Source organism: Epinephelus moara, chromosome 23 (assembly GCF_006386435.1).
Source record: "Epinephelus moara isolate mb chromosome 23, YSFRI_EMoa_1.0, whole genome shotgun sequence".
Classification (NCBI taxonomy): Eukaryota; Metazoa; Chordata; class Actinopteri; order Perciformes; family Serranidae; genus Epinephelus; species Epinephelus moara.
In genome coordinates, this window is record NC_065528.1 from 4,427,373 (window position 1) to 4,445,912 (window position 18,540).

At 41.0% G+C, this 18,540-nt stretch overlaps 1 protein-coding gene across 2 annotated transcripts in view; it reads right to left on the minus strand.

Annotated features, from left to right (window-relative positions):
- The window catches only part of mkrn1 (makorin, ring finger protein, 1), a 29,736-nt gene extending 13,194 nt beyond the window's left edge, over positions 1-16,542 (minus strand). The window contains exons 1-3 of one of the 2 annotated variants that reach the window (XM_050036147.1): positions 16,393-16,542; positions 15,573-15,704; positions 5,105-5,286 (exon numbers count right to left, since the gene is read on the minus strand). In XM_050036147.1, the coding sequence (XP_049892104.1) occupies positions 5,105-5,286; positions 15,573-15,704; positions 16,393-16,466 (388 nt within the window). In that variant the 5' untranslated portion in view covers positions 16,467-16,542. Of the gene's footprint in view, positions 1-5,104; positions 5,287-5,520; positions 5,655-15,572; positions 15,705-16,392 lie in introns of those variants that run through there. The other variant, XM_050036148.1, reaches the window with a different exon arrangement.
- Positions 16,543-18,540: the final 1,998 nt, after the last annotated feature.

Sequence of the window (18,540 nt, forward strand, 5' to 3'; positions counted from 1 at the left end):
GTGAGATCAGTATGTTATATGAACATTATTCCTTAGTCTCTGTGACATATTAGGATGATTTTACGACTATTTGCTTTAGATTTCTTACATATAGCTCCTTTAACAACACCACAAAGATTTTTAATTGTGTCAAACTAAAATGGATTTGGACCTACTTGATACTGTTATACTCATGTTATGGCTTTGTGGCCTGTGCTGCAGATCTTTAAACCTCTCTAGCTCCAGTGCTATGTGCAAAAAGTTAACATCCAGCATTGCAACTGCACATGTAGCCCATTTCTTTTTCTTTTTTCTTTTTTGATGTTTAATAATTATTTATTTGATTTTGAAAATCATCTGTACATAGCGCAATGTAAATAAAGAACCAAAAATAAAAAATATGAAAACAAACAAACAGAAACAACCAAAACAAATGAACAAAGCAAAAATTGTATGCTGTTTCATATGGTAGAACAAAGAAAAAAATGTATGCTGTTTCACATGGTCAATAGAGAATTATACAACAGTTAGTTCCGGCCCTGCAATCTGATTGGTCGAGAGACAGTAAAACCGTGACGATATTGGAGTACAACATCACGGTTATTTCACTGTGTATGTATCACTCCGCCTCACAGCTGACTGCAATCAACAATCAAATCAAAACTGCTGGTTAGTGTCAGTTAGGTCAGCAGTTGCGTTGCATCCCTGGAAAAGTATTTAAACAAACTTCCACCAGATGCAAATGCCCTTTATCTGAAGCCCAGGATGACAGCAGCTCACACAGACAATATCTGGTACGCTAAAGCTCCGCTGGGAATAAACTCACTCGCACAGATGCTGCCGAAGATGTGTAAAGAGGCGGGGACAACAGCTATCTACACCAATCACAGCCTCAGAGCGACTGCCATCAGAAGCCAAGCGGCCTTTAATGAAGCCAGCTTGGTCTGGATGAACCAAGGACGAGATACAAGTGTCCAGTCATCTTAATAAAACTTTTGCATATAGTTTGACATCACAATTTAAGATTGCTATGGGCCTATAGCTGGAACATTCCAACGGGTCTTTACCTTTTTTTAAAAGAAGAGAAATAAGTGCAGTTTTTTGATCCCGATGGAAGCCTCCAACCACAAGTGAAAAATTAAAAGAGTCCAAGATGAATGGACCAACCAGGTCCCATAAAGCCACAAGAAGCTCTGGTGGAATGCCATCTAAGTCTGGTGATTTTGCTTTTGGCATTAAGTCCAGAGCATCTTTCATTTCAGTTAGGGTAATAGGGTCCTCAAGCTTAGAAATCTGCTCTGCTGAAAGAGTGGGTAGATTCAAGGAGTTTAGAAATGACAATATTGCCGAATTATCTTTGTGAAACTCAGATGTATATAATTTAGAGTAATAGGAAGAAAAAGTTTCATTAATTTGTGAAGGAAGTGTACATAACTCTCCATTAGCATTTTTGATCATATCTATGGATGCTAGCTGTTCAGATTGTCTCAATGCCAAAAGTTTACTTGGTTTCTCAGCATTTTCATAAATCTCTTGACGAGTTCTGAGATGTAAGAACTCCGCTTTAGAAGTTGCTAGAGATTTAAACTCTGATTTTACTATAGATAAATCTCTCTGTCTATTCTCAGAAAAGGAAGATTTCTGAAGAGATTCAAGTCTCGATATTTCATTCTCTAGAAACAGAAATTTACTTTTACATTCTCTACTCAAATGAGAGGAGAAAGAAGTACATATACCTCTTACACAACACTTAGTAACTTTCCACAGGGTGTGAGGGTTAATCCCTGGTTGTAAATTAACCGCTAAAAACTCTCTCAGTTCGTTGGTGATTTTGTTCAGGAAATCAGCGTTCTGCAACAGAGAAGTATTGAAATGCCACCTTTTGAACCGAGAGTGTCCAGGCGTAGTTTCAAAAGAAATAAGGACAGGTGAATGATCAGAGATAAGCATTGATAGGATGGACGCATGTGAGATGCATTTTAAAAAAGTTAAAGAGATTAATATATAGTCTATTCTAGAGAATGAATGATGGCGAGATGAGTAAAAGGTGTAATCCTTAATAGTTGGATTTAATGTGTACTGAGTCAGCAGAATCCAACAATTTCAGCTTCACACCATCAAGGAATGTAGGATTAAACACATTAGGTGCATAAACTGAGGACACACAGAACTTTGTTCCGTTGAGGATTAAGGTTGCATAGCAAAACCTTCCCTCTACATCTCCACCAGAGATACCTATTTTTATGTTAAGTTTTCTTTTGACAACAATTAATACACCCTTTGATTTATTAGGGGCGCAGGAATACGATATAACTTTATACATTATATTATTAAATCTACTTATATCTACCTGTTTCAAATGAGTCTCTTGCAAAAAAGCCAAATCCACATGCTTGAGTTTTAAAAATTCAAGGCATTTCAATCTTTTCACTGGTGAGTTCAAACCTCTTACATTCAGACTCATAAAATTGAAGTTAATTGAAGTGGAGATGTAAAAGGATGATGAAAGATTATCCAGATCATATACCATATTTGGATACAGCATACACAAAACACAAAACACAAGGCAAATAAAGCAAAATTGAGTAAAAGTAAAGCATAAACTAAAATGAAAAATGAAAAAAGTGAATAAAAGTGTGCAGTATAGGCTATGTACCCATAAATAGCTAATTAACTGTGGAAAACAAACAATACAAAACCGGTATGCCAGGGAACAGCTCTGAGAAGCCCCTGTGAAGGCACCGGTAAATAAGAGCATATAAGAGCTCCTTGGGATACTGACACAGCAAGGAGGACCGATTTACAAACTAGTAAAGGTAAATAAATTGTTTACAGTGTTTAATATTCTACTTTATATTAACACACAATAAGTCAGCCAAAAAAATATGTGGCCTGCAAAGTGTTCAATTAGACCGCATTTATTTATTTTGTAACACAATGCAATCATTTATCAAACGGCCAAACACAATGAAGTAGAGGGGCAATAATAGGAGTAAATCTGCCTCATAATAGGCTCGTTTGGACTAAATAAATTAAAAAAGGGAAATCAAAAAGTAGGCTACTTGTAACCAAGTCCGTCTTTATAATGAACGAAACCAAAGAGAAAATAGTTTAAAGAAAAAAGAAAATAGCCTCTATATTCAAATTAAGTATTTCTGAGCGACAGTATGCAGGTGGAGACTAGGCTATAAATTGTCCAAAAAGCACGAAAGGTGCGGCCTTAGTCCAGGTAACTGTCACCATGATGTTATCCATTCATAAATCAAGTTAAGCACTGGGATCAAACATATCAAGTCACCGTTTCTGAGCATTGTAGCAATGTGGGGATCCCAAGTTGAGAGTGAAAAGGTGAGGGAATGTAAGCTTGTGTGTATGCATTGGTCCCACTGGAAGTGCGCGCACGTATACACGCATGTCCATAACCGTATGATGTTAGCGTCTGTCTGTGTGAGCGTCTGTGAATGTCTGTAAGTGTAAGGAAAAAAAAAAAAAAAAAAAGTTCACCTGACGTAGGGAGGATTCAGACTGTAGTTCAACTCACTGCAGCTCAGCCAAGAATTTCTCAGCATCATCCAGAGTTTCAAACAAGAACTGCTTGCTGTTATGGGACACCTTCAGCTTCGCTGGATAGATGAAGTGTTGGATGCCCTTCTTACGTAGATCGGACATCACTTGGGCGAAAGCTTTCCTTAGCCTGGAGGTGGATTGAGAGTAGTCGGCAATAAGAGTAGTTTATGGCCCTCATATGAGAGAGAAGATCCAGCAGCTCTGTAGGCATCCATGATAGCTTTCCTGTCAGAGTAGCGGAGAAGTTTGAAGATCAGTGTTCTGTTGAAGTTCTTGCCATCCGATTTTGCAACACCATAAATCCGATGTGCTCTTTCAATCTCAATAATCCCACGGGATGAGAGACTGGGCAGCCAAGCTGATAGATGACGCTGGAGAAAAGCGATGGCGTCACCCCCCTCTGCTCCCTCAGGTAAGAAAGCTAATCTGAAATTAGCTCGATGGGTGTAATCTTCCATTTCGGCCAGGCGATCTGTGAGATTTTTTATTTTTTCTGTGTTGGAGCCGATGGTATCCCTTTGTTTGCGCACCTCAGCCTGGATTAAATCAGTGCGGCTTGATAAAGTTGTGAAAGACTTGTTAAGAGTAGTAAGCTCCGTTTCAATCTTGGAAGTCTTAGATTTCATGCACACCAAATCTGCTTGCATCGCGATGACTGTACTGCACTGGTGTTACTGACCTCCTTACGGATATTTTCAAGAGACTCCTTAATGTCCGTGACTGCTGTGGAAATTCCAAGAACAATAGATGGAACATCCATGGCGGCGGCTGAATCAGCTGTGTGCTGGAATGGATCTATTGGAAGAACGCCGTCAAGGGCTGTTTTCGGCTTAGCCCATTTCGCCCAGATAATGCGATTGGAATTCAATTTTCTTCGGCTTCGCCCATTTCATAGAAATTACCGAGCTACATACTGTATATCGTGTGTCACTGGCCTAAAAACACAGTGATATGAATTTTTGTCCATACAGCCCAGCCTTAGTACAGCCAGCATCTAAGCTGCAGTCAATAAGCGGCGGCCAGCACACTGCTTCTCACCTGTGCAGAGCGCTGCGCTTCCTTGGGTCCAGGAACAAAAGTGTACATTCTGAAAGTGACATCGCTAATGCTTGAATTGTTTGACTTTTCCACATGTAAAATCTCTGGTCTCTTTCTTTATCTGGTGTGTGAATGTATAGTAGAGAACGATAGAGAGTCCTTGTTTACAAAGATGAAAACATGCTTGACTCCGCAGAGCCCTAAAGCCCCGCCTCCGCACAGACCCACAAAGCACTGTTTTGTTGATGTCACATGTCCAAATCGCACCACTGCAAGTCCTTGGGTCCCCAGCAATACACATACCAAGTACAAAATAGGTCGGATGAACAGTTCCCAAGATATGTAAAAGACACTCTCACATGAATATTACAGCACATACAGACAGAGATTCCTTGCTTTATAGTTAGATAAATTCATCATTGTACCAGAAGCAATGTGTGGCTTGTTGAGGCTTGCTGTGTTTTTACACAAGTGTTAAGTATCAATATCAAACTTGATGTAATCAGGTCTGGTCACTCACCCCGTCCACAGTATGGCTGTCCTGGAACAAACTCGGCAGCGTTGACCCAGTCTTGTGCCCCTGAACCAGGTGTCGGCCCACTGGGTTCTGGGTCTGACGAGCCAGCCAGCGAGGCAGAGGGCAGCGGCAGCGTCTGAGGTGTTGGCAACTCCTCGTTCTTTGCTGGTTTACAGTGTTCATACCTGAGGAAGCACACAGGACCAGGACTGTTACAGTACTAATAATCTACTGCCCCACAGCACTCATGCAGGAAAGTTAGAACCGGAGAAATGACTGGGAAAACATGCAGCTGAAAAGGTGAAATACAGACAGCCAAAACAAAGCTGATAATTAACAATCATAAATTATAACATATAGTCACTAAATATATGCAACCGGGGATTTTAAGATTGCTCACCCTATTTAACATTACTTACAAGAGTGTATGAAACAAACTTCTACCATCAACAAAAGGGATGGACATCGAGAACCAGTTCCAAATTGTCTGATCCACTGGAACTGTATGCCTCAGAGCGGTTGTACATTGCAAAACAATGACGTCAAACTCATATGTCTATCCTGGAAACAGCAACAAGAAGGAGTCATGGTAGAGCAGGGAAAAAAAAACAGTCAGAAGAATGGTTTCATTTCAGAAAGAAAGATGACAACAGTGCTGTAAAGCTGCTGGTGAGCTATGTAATGCAAACTCGTCCATTTGACACAATGGCGGCCAGCTGGTAACAAATAATCTTATTTTACAGTTAAACAGTAAGCTAAAATATGTTTCTAACAACAGTAACAGAAACTAGTTTCACAGTTTGATCAGAGTTTGGTCTAAGAAGGAGATCGAGGAGCGTTTCTGTCTGTTCATCCACTTCTATTCTCTTTGTGGTGGCAGCATGGGTGGCAGGCAATATGAAAATGTACAAGTACAGCCGGTGGTTCAAGCAACAGCCTGAGAGCCAGCGAAACTCTGCCATCCAGCTCACATCACCATCTGCCTGCTTGACTACCATGGGTTCTAGAGCCTTCAGCTGCTCTGCCCCCTTCCTCAGGAACTCTCTTCCCCCGTGACAGTCGCAATATTGACTACCTTTCCTCTTTCAAATCCCGTCTGAAAACACACCTTTTCAACCTGGCATATTTGGTCTGATTTAATGGTGAAAACACATGGATTGTTCGATATTGTTATAATAAAATAGATCAAAGTGAAACCACTGGTGCTTTTATTTTGAAGCACCCAGCTTTGAAGCTTCTGGTTAGCACAAAGTTAAACTGTTGCTGCTGCACCTTTTAAACATGACGAAGTCTTTACTGTGAGCTGAAAACAAACCAATAGTTCTCTACTTCATATATTCATAGTATCTTGTAGTAGCAGTGGTACTTCAAGGTACCTCATTGCAAAATGTGACTAAATAGTAGTGGTCTGGAGCCCAGCAGGTATACAGATTCACGCTTCCTCTGCTCACGCTATCGTAAATCCTAAGGAGTTAAACTGATGCTGCGGCACCGTTAAACATTAGGATTTATTCACTGTAAGCTGGAAACAAACTAACAGCTCTCCAGTCAATTTATTAATAATACTTGCAAGTTGCAGTGGTGCTCCATGGTTGCAAAATGCAACTAAGTAATTGTGGTACATGTGCATGTAAACGCGTTACTCCGACTAATATCGGAGTTCTCCAACTCCGATTAAGACACCCAGATAATGCGATTGGAATTCGATTTTCTCCGGCATGTATACGCCTTAATCGGAGTTAAACTAGACAATGCATGTGCGCATGCTCCACACCCCCCGCGCTGGCGTATGACCCCGGAACAGACAAGACATGCTATTGTTGTAGCCCTCCAACAGCATACGGCGTTCTTGTCTGCCTCTCGAAATCACCATGACCACGAGGGATAGCGTGCACCTTATCTGCACAATCAGTAACGCGTACATTACGTACGAGATGAACAAAGCTGTACGATTATCCATCTTGCTGTTGTTCGAAAATGCCGGTCTGCCGCCTGACTCCAGTTGTTTATTATTAAGTGACGTAATAGGTCAACCGGAAAGGGGGCCGTATTAACCCGCTGAAATGATGCATATCGCCACCTAGTGTTGAGGAGGAGGACACGTTCCCGTCAGTAATTCGATTTTCTCAGTTGCATGTAAACTGGGACAAGGACAGAAGTCCGATTAGACACCAAAATCGAATTTTGAGCATAGCTCGATTAAGCTGTGCGTGTAAACATACTGAATGAGAAGTGAATTTTCAGCTTACTGGACCAGTGGAGTGAGTTTTATTCAGTTAGGTCTTTATAGCCTTAAGGCACTAAAAAGAGTCACTGCACCTGATTTATCACTGCTGACTGACCTCTGCATCTAAAACGTAACGTCAGTTTTGTTTACAAATTCCTTTGACATAATTGATGCATAACCTATTGACACTGCAGCAATATGAATGGGGACAAACACAGGTTCTTGAAAGTAGGCTAATGGCTGAATGACGACTAAAAGTCAAACCTATCTGTTCCAAAATGTTCGGCCTCTCTGAACTGTTCTGTTTGAGTAAAAATGTATTCTAATTTTCAGTCCTCAGTGTAAAACTAAAAACAGTCAGACAAATGCCATGGATCAGCCACTGCACGCCACGGTATAATGTTTGTGCAGTGAGACAAAAGTTTACAGAGACAGAAGACAAAGACAATTCAAAGATAACGAGCTTTGTCTTCAGTATGTTCACTTTTTACAAACTGGCACACTCCTTTGAAGAAAGGACACCATGTCCCCAACTGTTCAACTCTAGTGCTTCTATCTGAAAATAAGATTTTGGTTGTCCTTCTTCCCCTGTCAATAATAAGCATGTAAACATAATGCATGCTGACATGTCCCCTGCTGGGCTGTTTTTAGTTGTAGTTACCCTCCACAGTATTGGGCTGCGTAGGGGATTACAGATGACAGTTTCAGTTTCACAACATGACAGACAACTTGAGCGCACAAAAAGTGTCCTTCAGTGGTCATGGTCAAAATATTAGGGATACAGAGTGTGATGTTTCATCATGTTGTAGAGACAAAAACACAACAGAGGATGTGTAAATCGGCATATACCGCACTTCAATAATACAAATACAGAATGCTTATCCACATGTGTACAGATTAGCCAGGGGCTTCTGTCATAATGTGCTTTGTCACCAGCAACTTCTGTGATTTAAAGAACTACAGAAAAAATGACTGAAAATTGTTGTGATCACATGCTTCATTGTAATAACCTTGAAACAATGGAGAAAGATGAAAGAAGAAAGATGGAGGCTTTGTGGGGGGAGAGTCTGAATATTTTAATGTGTAAATCACAGAGCAGAGCTCGTCTAAAGGCTATATTTAGTTAGGATTAACATCTCTTGTTTTTCCCCGCTTGTGATAAGGTTGTTTACTGAGACCCTCAAACATAGATGGGATAAAAACAGGATATGGGCTATTACATGTTCCATGTTGAGGATAAAATGCCATAGTAACACACGTGTTATCGATGGATGACACTGATGAAATCCTCTATCAGGGTGTATGTATTTTACAGTATATCTAAATATACATCATGGTATAGTAGGTTTTCTAGACTCAATCAGTAAGTGTCGTAAGGCAAATTAACCAAAGGGATGAAATGCAAATATCAGATTAAAATCCAATAGTGACATATAGTGACAACAGTCCCGCTCATTGATTTGCAACATTGCCCGCAATGGTCTGATACACATAGAGATATTACAATACAGGAGAGCTACCACGGGATTTATGGTTTGACAATACCAGAGTTACCAGAGTTTCAGTATGTACACCATCCCCAAGAATTTACATAGTCAAATCTGATCCTTCAAGTATTGCCTTATATTGAATGACAGTCATATCATGTTTTTTGCCCTCATTGATCCATATTCTCACATTAATTTATATATTTTTTTCCCACCAGACAAAAGAGCTGAAACTACCAATTAAGAAATTTGTCTTGCTCACTTGGCATAAGAACATATTTTATTATAGAACATATTCCGTCCACCACTGTTTGTTGTGTGTTGGGTGTGTGTGTAGGTGATTATGTAGGTGTGGCAGCAACGCCACCCACAGTACTAAAGGGGGGCGGAAGAGATCGACAAACAGAACATGACACATAGTGAGGGAGAGAGAGATATACCCTGTAGAGCTGCTGCAAAGTCCCTTTTTTATGCCTCCTTTGCATATTTACACATAACCAAACAACAAGGGCATCATGCCACTCCAGTATGAGATTTTAAACCAAGTTTAGACCAAAGATTCACAATGAGACGAGTTGAAACAGGCAACTATTTGCAATGCGCCATTCTGCAACATTCTAAAAACCTGCTGGTTCACACCAATGCAACTAGAGGGGATGATGCATCATCACTATGCAACAACTCTCTGTACTTCTGTAATGATTTTCAGCTTTTCAGGCTTATTTTGTGGCTGAATATAATCTGTAGCTTCTGTAATAAACCCCCACAGTGTTTCCTCCTCCCAATTTTGACAGAGAACCCTTCATAACTTGAAAAAAATAGTGCCACATTCTTATGCAAGTGCCTTATTAAATAATTAATAAATTTATACCAAAATAGCTTATAAAATCTGACATTCAGCACCCTCTTATAGCCCGAATTAAAAAATCCTTTGATTCATAAACACATTGTCCCGAAACTGCAATGATTCAGCTGTGAACCTGTCCATCGAATCAAGCTCCTCATAGCAAACTGCCAAGTATTTGATTATTCTAAGTCAACCCTAACTTCTATACTTAACTTTCAGATGTAGTCATGCTTTTTCTACAAAACCCCTTAAGTTATCATGTTATTTAAGTGCCATACTACACACATTATCTGCTGGGCTTTACAGTGTTAGTATTTTGCCCACATATGAGAGTGAAAACTAGAGTGTGCACCTGTCAAAAAGTATTTGGCTGAGCGAACACCCTGGACACACAAATTAGCAAAATACATGGATTTGCTCAGCACATGCACTAACAAATCTACTGTCAAGTCATAGGGGCCGTACACATGCCGTGTCTTTAACCGTCTGGAAAGCGCGAGGTTGGGCGCTGGGTACTACTTTTGTGCCTTTTGTGCCAGCTTTCAAGAGCATGGCAGCAGGTTGCGTCTAAGGTTGCTAAGCAATCTCAGCAAGCACAGTACCATAGCCTGTTGACCTGAAATTCTGAGTGCAGAACTGATCTTCTACCAGGTGCTGTTTATACGTGTGAGGGCATATCGTCTGTGGGACAGATGTAAAGCTCTGGCAGCTCTGCACTAAAGTGTGCCGCAACGGCATTGCTCTGGCATTTGAGTGCACCTCCTGTGCGTCTACATTGAAAACAATGAATTGGAGGCCGCAAAAAACGCAGCATTTGCACGGCCCCTTAAGGCTTGTGCATCAGCTCTATGTAGAGCCTAAACTATAGCTTACACACGTGGCCTACGCCGTTGTGAGCATTCATACTTGTGTGCTGGTGTGTCTGTGTCGATCTGCAGTTACACCTCCAAAACACAAGACAGCGGTGGGATTTCTATGAAGTGTTTTAAAGTTGATTCAAAACACACATTAAACATGGCTTGATAGAGACAATTTCAAACACAAGTACAAAATTCAGCTCCATTACAACTCACAAGGTTCACCGACAAAATAACTGTCTTATACTAAACACGTTTTCTCCACAAATACAACACACTAATGTTTTTAGCACAAGCCTATGACATTTTACATTGTATAAATTAGCCTAGTGACTAGCAGAAATTTCCTTTAATCATATGAAGCCAGGATAAATCACACTCAAGACTTAAAATGGTATTTTGTGGGGGCTTTAATATCTTCACAATTTAACGGCTCTTATCTGTGTCTACGCAGAGCTTACGCCATAGGTACGGTGTTGATTTGACGCAGACGTAAAAGTCCCACTTCACATCTCTCCTTTCCTTATAAGCCAAGGCAGTACTGGTTACATTATCAATTAGGTTAACGCTGTGAGTAACCTGTAGGGTTGTGCCAATAGATGTTGATCTGAGGATGATGAATTAGTTTTATTAGATTAATATTACATTTAATTTGCCTCATCATAGTTTAACGTTGGTTAAACACACACGCACACACACAACTGACAAGGCTTTCTGTCAAACACTGTGTAGAAATAGATGAAAGTGAGTCTTTCTTCAGTGGAACATGCAGCACCAATGTAGTCTGAGCCAAAACTTAATCGTATATTAACACAGACCCAGCATCATGAGGGGGCAAGAGGGGGCTGTCTTTTCTGCCCCTCCACTTTAATTTGTATGTGCCCTATGAATAAATGGCAATATCAACAAAAATACAGACAGGCGACATTTACGCTATGTGCATTGTTTTTAATTCTCTTTATACAATTTAGTGTTGTCACGATACCAAAATCTTTCGGTACCGATACCAATATGAATTTCGATACTTTTCGAATGTCATACACACCACTTTTGCAATCTGTGCTCCAATAGGAACAAGAAAGGCGTTTGTGTGCATAATTGAGTAAAATAAATTAACTAAATTAATGAATTGAATCAATTTCAAAGTACCGGTATTTTCCAAATGCAGTATTGTACCGTTTGGAATACTCTAGTACCGCGGTACTATTTTAGTACCGGTATACCGGCAACACTAATACAATTTCACTGAGCACTGTTGAATGAATTTGCAATCCAAGATCTTAATTTCCAACTACAGTGTCTCTTTAACTGTGCAAAATATGGCAATGCAGAACTTGAAGTAGTAGTTGACCACTTGCACTGGGGTCAGTGAACAAGTGGGAGCTAACAAGCTTTGGTGACAAGCTATGACTTATACATACTGCAGCAATGGCGTAAAATGTCAAGCTGCATTTTGGTCTGAAGCCTGCCATGTTGCATGTTAGGAGGACAGCAAATGTGATTCTATTTGGAGTATAGTGCCAGCATTAGCAGCAGGTTGGGGGTGGGGGATGGGAAGGATTAGGGGTCCAGTAGGGTTCTGGATGGAGCAAGATCTCTATTGCACAGAGGCTTTCTCCATCTGATGCTCTGACTAAAAGCAGTTCATCTGTCATTCTAAAATACTACCTCTGTAATCTCTGCAAAAATAAAAGTGTGTGCTCCTGACAGTCATCAACAAGCATTGGATAAATATCTAGCAAACATGGAGGAAGTTTTGAGTTTGCATTAATCAGGAAAAAGGCAAAATTATGTCTGCTGTTGACGAAAAGCTCTGGATACTGTCTGAGACTTTATGGTAGTCTTTCATTTCCATCGCACAAGGGAGATTTGTTTTTTTTGACCTCTTTGATTACAGTTTGTCATGTAGTGTTTGTCACAGACTTATACCACTTGTATATCCAGCAGAGGAGAACTAACAAGTACTTAAATGCAACTCATCTCCTGCTAATATCAAAACAGCAGAACCATTGTCATGCAGGAATGTGATGGCATAGAGGTATGAATCTACATCACAATTATAGTATGATGTGGTGCAGCCCAATGATAGACCCTCAGCTGTGTACATGAACTGTCTGTCAGAGTGGCCTCATAGCAAACAAGTCAACTCCACAGCTACAATACAGCACAACTAACAGGCCCTGACAGCCCGTGCACACAGCCATATAAAAAGAAACACCTGACCTATCTCTCCTCCAGCCTCCTCTATGATAGTGAGCTCCATCAGTACACACTGTTAACCAGTCTGTTCCCAGAGAGCTACTGGAGCGCTGGATGAGCGGGGATGGGAGGGGGAGGAGAGCTGCTACAGCTATGCATAAATAAATGAGAGAGGAGGGTGCTGCAGCAGAATGAACCTGGGGAACCCAGCAACAGCACAGGAGGAGGGGGGGCAGCTCAGGGAAAGAGAGCAGGAGGGAAACAGAGAGCGTTATGCAATTGCCATGCAGGCTGCAGTGCACTCTGTCTGGCCCTGGGGGCTGCAGGAGAGAGAGAGAGAGGGGGGGGGAGAGACACAGAGGCAGAGTGAGAGAGCGAGACAGAGCCCATCACAATAGACAGAGCCCAGGGAATTCAACCATAATAAACCCCCACAGTGAGAGCCTTTCTCCAGACTCTTAATACAGGGTGCACGGCCCCACGGGATCACAGAAATAATGAGGACACCCTCCTCACTGCAGCTCCATCACAAGGATGGAGGAATGTGACTTATCAACACAACAAAACATCAACAACGGCAGCTCAGAGCCATACACGCCCAACCAAAGGCTTCCTACAGGCAATAAGCATAAGCAGACTGTTGAAGAATAATTATCAAGCATGTGAGCAACTGATGTGCCCCTGCTGCTGCTGGGCTGGTCATCCTAGTGCCTCGGTAACTATGGGGATGCTCCTGAAGCCAGACACGGAGCAGACACTGTCTATACGAGCTGGCTGCTGCTGTCTGGGTACATTCATGCCTGGCAACAGACTGGGAGCTTAATCCGCTCCTCAAAGGACCATACCACTGCATGTGTGAGCACATTTACGACAAATAAATCCTGCTCGCCATCTTCAAAGCGCCATCCAATGTGAAAATCAGCATGCATCCATGGGAGAGCTAAGATGTGTTTAGAAACAAAATGTCTCCTGAACCATTTTTAACTATTGATAGGCTGAGAAATATCACAATATTTTTGACTAAATACCTCAATATTGATTTTGTGACTATATTATTGTAAAGGCAAATAATAGAGCAGCTAGAACAGTCTGGTAATACATAAACATATTACAATATCCAAAATAAACAACGATACCTAGTGTTATATCACCATATCTATTAAATATCGATATACTGGCCAGACCTAGTTGATAAAATCAAACACTCTGACAACCTGAGGCAACATTATGATGGATTTATATTTTTTTTTAAATGCATAACTGATGTGATTATGGGAAATCACAGGGCTAAGCTCCAAACTGAATTTTAATAATCTGCACCCAAATACACACAGCATATAGAAGATGAAGTGTATGACAGCGTCATGTTTGACATTTATTTTAATGGGATATCCTGTGGATATACTAAATGGATAGTTAAGTTTCAGGTCTCTGCAATTTCATTTTCATAAAATAGGCTACAACATGCCTTGAAAATGTAGAGCTGAAAGGATTGGTCAAGTATCGATTAGCCGTTCAACGCATAATTATTAGGCACTCATTTTGATGACTGATTACATCGATAGGTCAAATTTTTAAGCAAAAGGACCAAAAGTTCACTGGTTCCAACCTCTCAAATGTGAATATTTGCTGGTTTTCATACCCTCCTCTGATAGTTAACTTAAGTTCTTTGGGTTTATTTGTACATCAATATATTTGAACTTGGTATCTTGAAAACTGTGATGCATTACTTACTATTTTTAGACATTTTAAAAACAAATTACTGATGACAACATTTGCAGATGAATTAATAATGACAATAATTGTTAGCTGCAGCCCTAGACTTAAAAATAATCGACGTAGCTACTGGGATGTTACTCAGTGGTTTGTGGCATTTCAGCCGTCGTCATGTAGGCAGAAGTGACCATGTTTAGCCAAGAGGTTGGAGCTGTGAAGGATCGAGCTTTCCCACCCTTATAATAATTCTAAGCTTTGAAAAATGTGAATGGAGTTATATAAAGCTTCACTCCCTGTACAGTAGTCACAAATGTTGAAATAAGCTATAAAAGGCCCTAACAGTTTTTTTGTACCAGGCTGTAAACATGTTTATTTCTGCTGTAAAGTTGGGCATTTTAACATAAGGTTCTACTGGGATTGGCTGGATTCTGGAGTCAGCCTCAAGTGGCCATTCAAAGAACTGCCGTTTATGGCACCTCAGTGTTGGCTTTATTTTTCTGCCCTTGGTTGCAACCCAGTGATGTGGTCCTTTACAATAAAAAAACACTTCCATTAATCACATTCAGATGCATACCAGTCTTATCTACATCTTTACAAATACTAAATGGATATTTCAATGTTCAGATAAAATCAGCCAGGATCCCTTGCATTAAAGAAAAGACCTATGATGAGACAGCCAGAGTGAAGCTTACACTGGCAGGCATTAGCTCCACAAACACTCAAGACAAAAATTCAAATGCATATTCCTTCATACACAATTTCATCCGGCAGAGCAATGCCGAAACGCCTCAGATGAGTGATTCTAGTTCCTTGGAGTTGCCACAAACACAGACCAACAACATGTTGACATTAGGAAGCAGCAGTCTCAGGTGTCAGATCCACTTGAGGAGCAGGCTGCAACACTTCTGAGAAGCCCTGCCAGCAAAGTTGCTGTGCTGTCATCTGGCCGAGAGCAAGGCCAGTTTTAGAAAGGAAGTTATAATGACCAGACAACTGGGAGCGCTTTATTAGGCTGGGGCAGCTGACTTTGAACACGCAAGCTGAGAACAAACATCCAAGCCTTTTCAGCTACATCCACATTTGACTTATTTTTTAGCATCTGAATATATAATAACCCAGATTTCAGTTGTGTCTTTACCTGCAACGGTCCCCAAACACACAGTTTCCTTTCTGAAAAAACTTGCAAATCATGGCTGCAGGTTTGCTGTTGGTTAGATCATGGGAGTACCGACAGTTGTCTCCTTCTTTGCAAAGACCGTGCAGGAAATATCTGAAAACACAAAACAGAAACAGAGTTGTCTGGTTAATGGATCATTTCCTGACATACTAGAGTTTTAACGGAAAACATGTGTTCACTTTCAAATCCGCATGTCTGTTTGAAAAGCTACATCCAAATAAGACAACTGTGTGTGATGGTCCTCTTTCACTTTCATAATAATAACGCATCAAGCTAATCTTAACACGGCCACAACAACAATTACACTTCTAACGTTAGCTAATGTAGTCCGACTGTAGCTCCTAGCAGGTTCTCTGACTGCTGTTGGTGTCTATAGTTAATTTAAACTCACCAACCAACTCTTTGGTTTTAACATTGGCTAGAGTCGAAGCGTAACGTTACAGCTAGTGAAGGCATTTATCACTCTCTTCTATGACAGTTGTTCAGCGTAGTCCGACATTATAGTGTGGCATTAGTGCAAGCCGAGTTACTCGTTGACAATGTAGCTAGCAAGCTAGCCGCCAGCCTACCACACCAGTTTGATATGACCATAACACAGTCAACATAACAACACAGGAGTCTAGCTAGTAACAGCTAACGTTAGCAAGCCAACAGCTGAGCCGACCCTCGGAAGACGTTGTTGTCAGTCGGTCGTCAGCCAGCGTATCACCGCTATTTTAGCGTCAAACGATAGGCGATATTACCATCTTCGATATTTCAATAGTCCTGTGTCTTGTCTTACCTGCAGGTTACGTGTTTGGTCCAACCTCCTGTTACTGGTGAAGCCGCCGTAGACGCTGCTGCTGCCTCCGCCATTGCTGTTTATGTTGAGAAGCTAGAGCCGGATGTTCCGGACAGGTCCGCTTCAACTCGGCCTCTTTCGTGTAAGTACGGTTCAAGTCGGAGATTACCGATCACCCAGCGGCGGGTACTGTCCACTTCGGGGCGCCATTGTCACACTGAAACTGAAATGACAACTTGATTAGTGAGGTGAGTGTGCTGTGTCTATGCTCCTGAGACCCAGAGGGGGAAAAAATGGATATTTAGATTTTTGTTTTATTTCATTTTACTTTGATTTTTATTTTTTTTTTATTTTTCATATATTAGTAATTGTAGGAAACTTTTTTTCTCAGAAATGTTATTTATCAATGTTTTCCAACATGTCCCTTGTATTGAAGAACAGAAATATATCTACAGATTTAATCACTTATCTCCCTTTCTGACATAAAACATATTTGCTACAGTTCCTTCCTTTTTGAAAAGACAAAATATATGTTCTGTTGGTCACACCGCCATGTGTGTTAGATCTCCAGAAAGCCTGAGATGTCCTTCTCACAGTCAAATATACTGCATGCGTGGTGTTTAAGATAAAGGCCTCAATGTCATGTCCCCACAAAGGACAAATATGATTTGGCGGGTATTAGGAGGCCATGCTACTAGGTAGATGGGTAGGTGACAGGTGGGTATAGTGTAAGCAGCCAGTAAACCCCCGAATGTGAACCGCTCTTTAAGGGAGTGTTCTTAACTTATCAGAGGATAAGGTGGAAAATGCACAATCCTACCTCCACCATAAATTCGTTAGGCACCAATCACACTGAAAGCATTTTTTTTGACATGGCGTCCCAGAACGTCAACAGCCAACACACCCGGGGTACCTTGCATGTCGTATCTGGATGTGGAAACTCCGTGACCAAACACCGATATGTGATGAGTTTGGAATGAGAATGTGTTTCCATGACAGTGGGGACAAGGGTTAGGGTAAGTTGGGAAACATTGTTCTGGGCTAAGAAAAATCATTTATATTAAAAAAAAAAAGTCAGATTTGAACATTTTATCCAACGTTGTCACCTGCTCAAACATTTCTTTTTACAAAAATATTTTATTTTCATAAATTAATAAAAAATGGACTTTGGCTTCTTAGGGCCAAAACACACCGGTGCTGAATGCCACGTGTCAAAGAATACGTCCCCATTATTTTCAATGTATAACCCCTCACTGGCGGTAGCTGGATGTGCATCGGCACTCCTGGATGCTCCACGTGGCCACTTTACATTTCTATCCTATTACCAGCCTCGCCGCCCCCGAAATGAAATGAATTTTTCCTCCACTGGCTCTCTGCTTGTACATACCACCTTCCGTAGCAGCTCTTCTTCTCTGCTCCTATGGCAGCTCAACTCCTCTCCTCACCATGGATGCATAAAGTGAACTCTGTTGCTGCTGATGTCTCATGTGTGACAAAGACTGGATGACAAGAGACTCATGGTTGACGTCGAGAAATATCCTGATCTAAATGATCCACAATCCTGTGTTTATGAAGACAATGGTCAAAAAGATATTGCCTAGTGAGTCATAGCTCTGGAGATTGGCTCTTCAGGTGAGAAATCAAGTTTAATGCTAATGCTAATGCTGAGGTGGAAGATATACAGATCTTTCAGTAAGAATTGTAATAACTTTGGGTGGTCGCTTGTTGAAAACCTGCAGTGCGACGCGTCCAGTGTGTGCTATGGGCGGCACTTGACGCATGTCACATGACATGCCACATGGCCGTAGCCCCAGTGTGTTTTTTAGCTTTAGTTTTCATTTTAGTGGCCCATATCAGCTCAACGTGGTTATCATAGGCTACGTGTAGCCTATAGGTTTATGTAGGCTATTGAGTTTGTGTTAAAAAATGGTAAATAACAACAACTTGAGAGTTAATAAAAAAGTTTCATCTGCGTAATATTGCGAAAATTAGGCCTATCCTGACCCGAAAAGATGCAGAAAAATTGGTCCACGCTTTTGTTACCTCTAGGCTGGATTACTGTAACTCGCTATTATCAGGTAGCTCTAGTAAGTCCTTAAAAACTCTCCAGCTAATTCAGAATGCAGCAGCACGTGTACTAACAGGAAC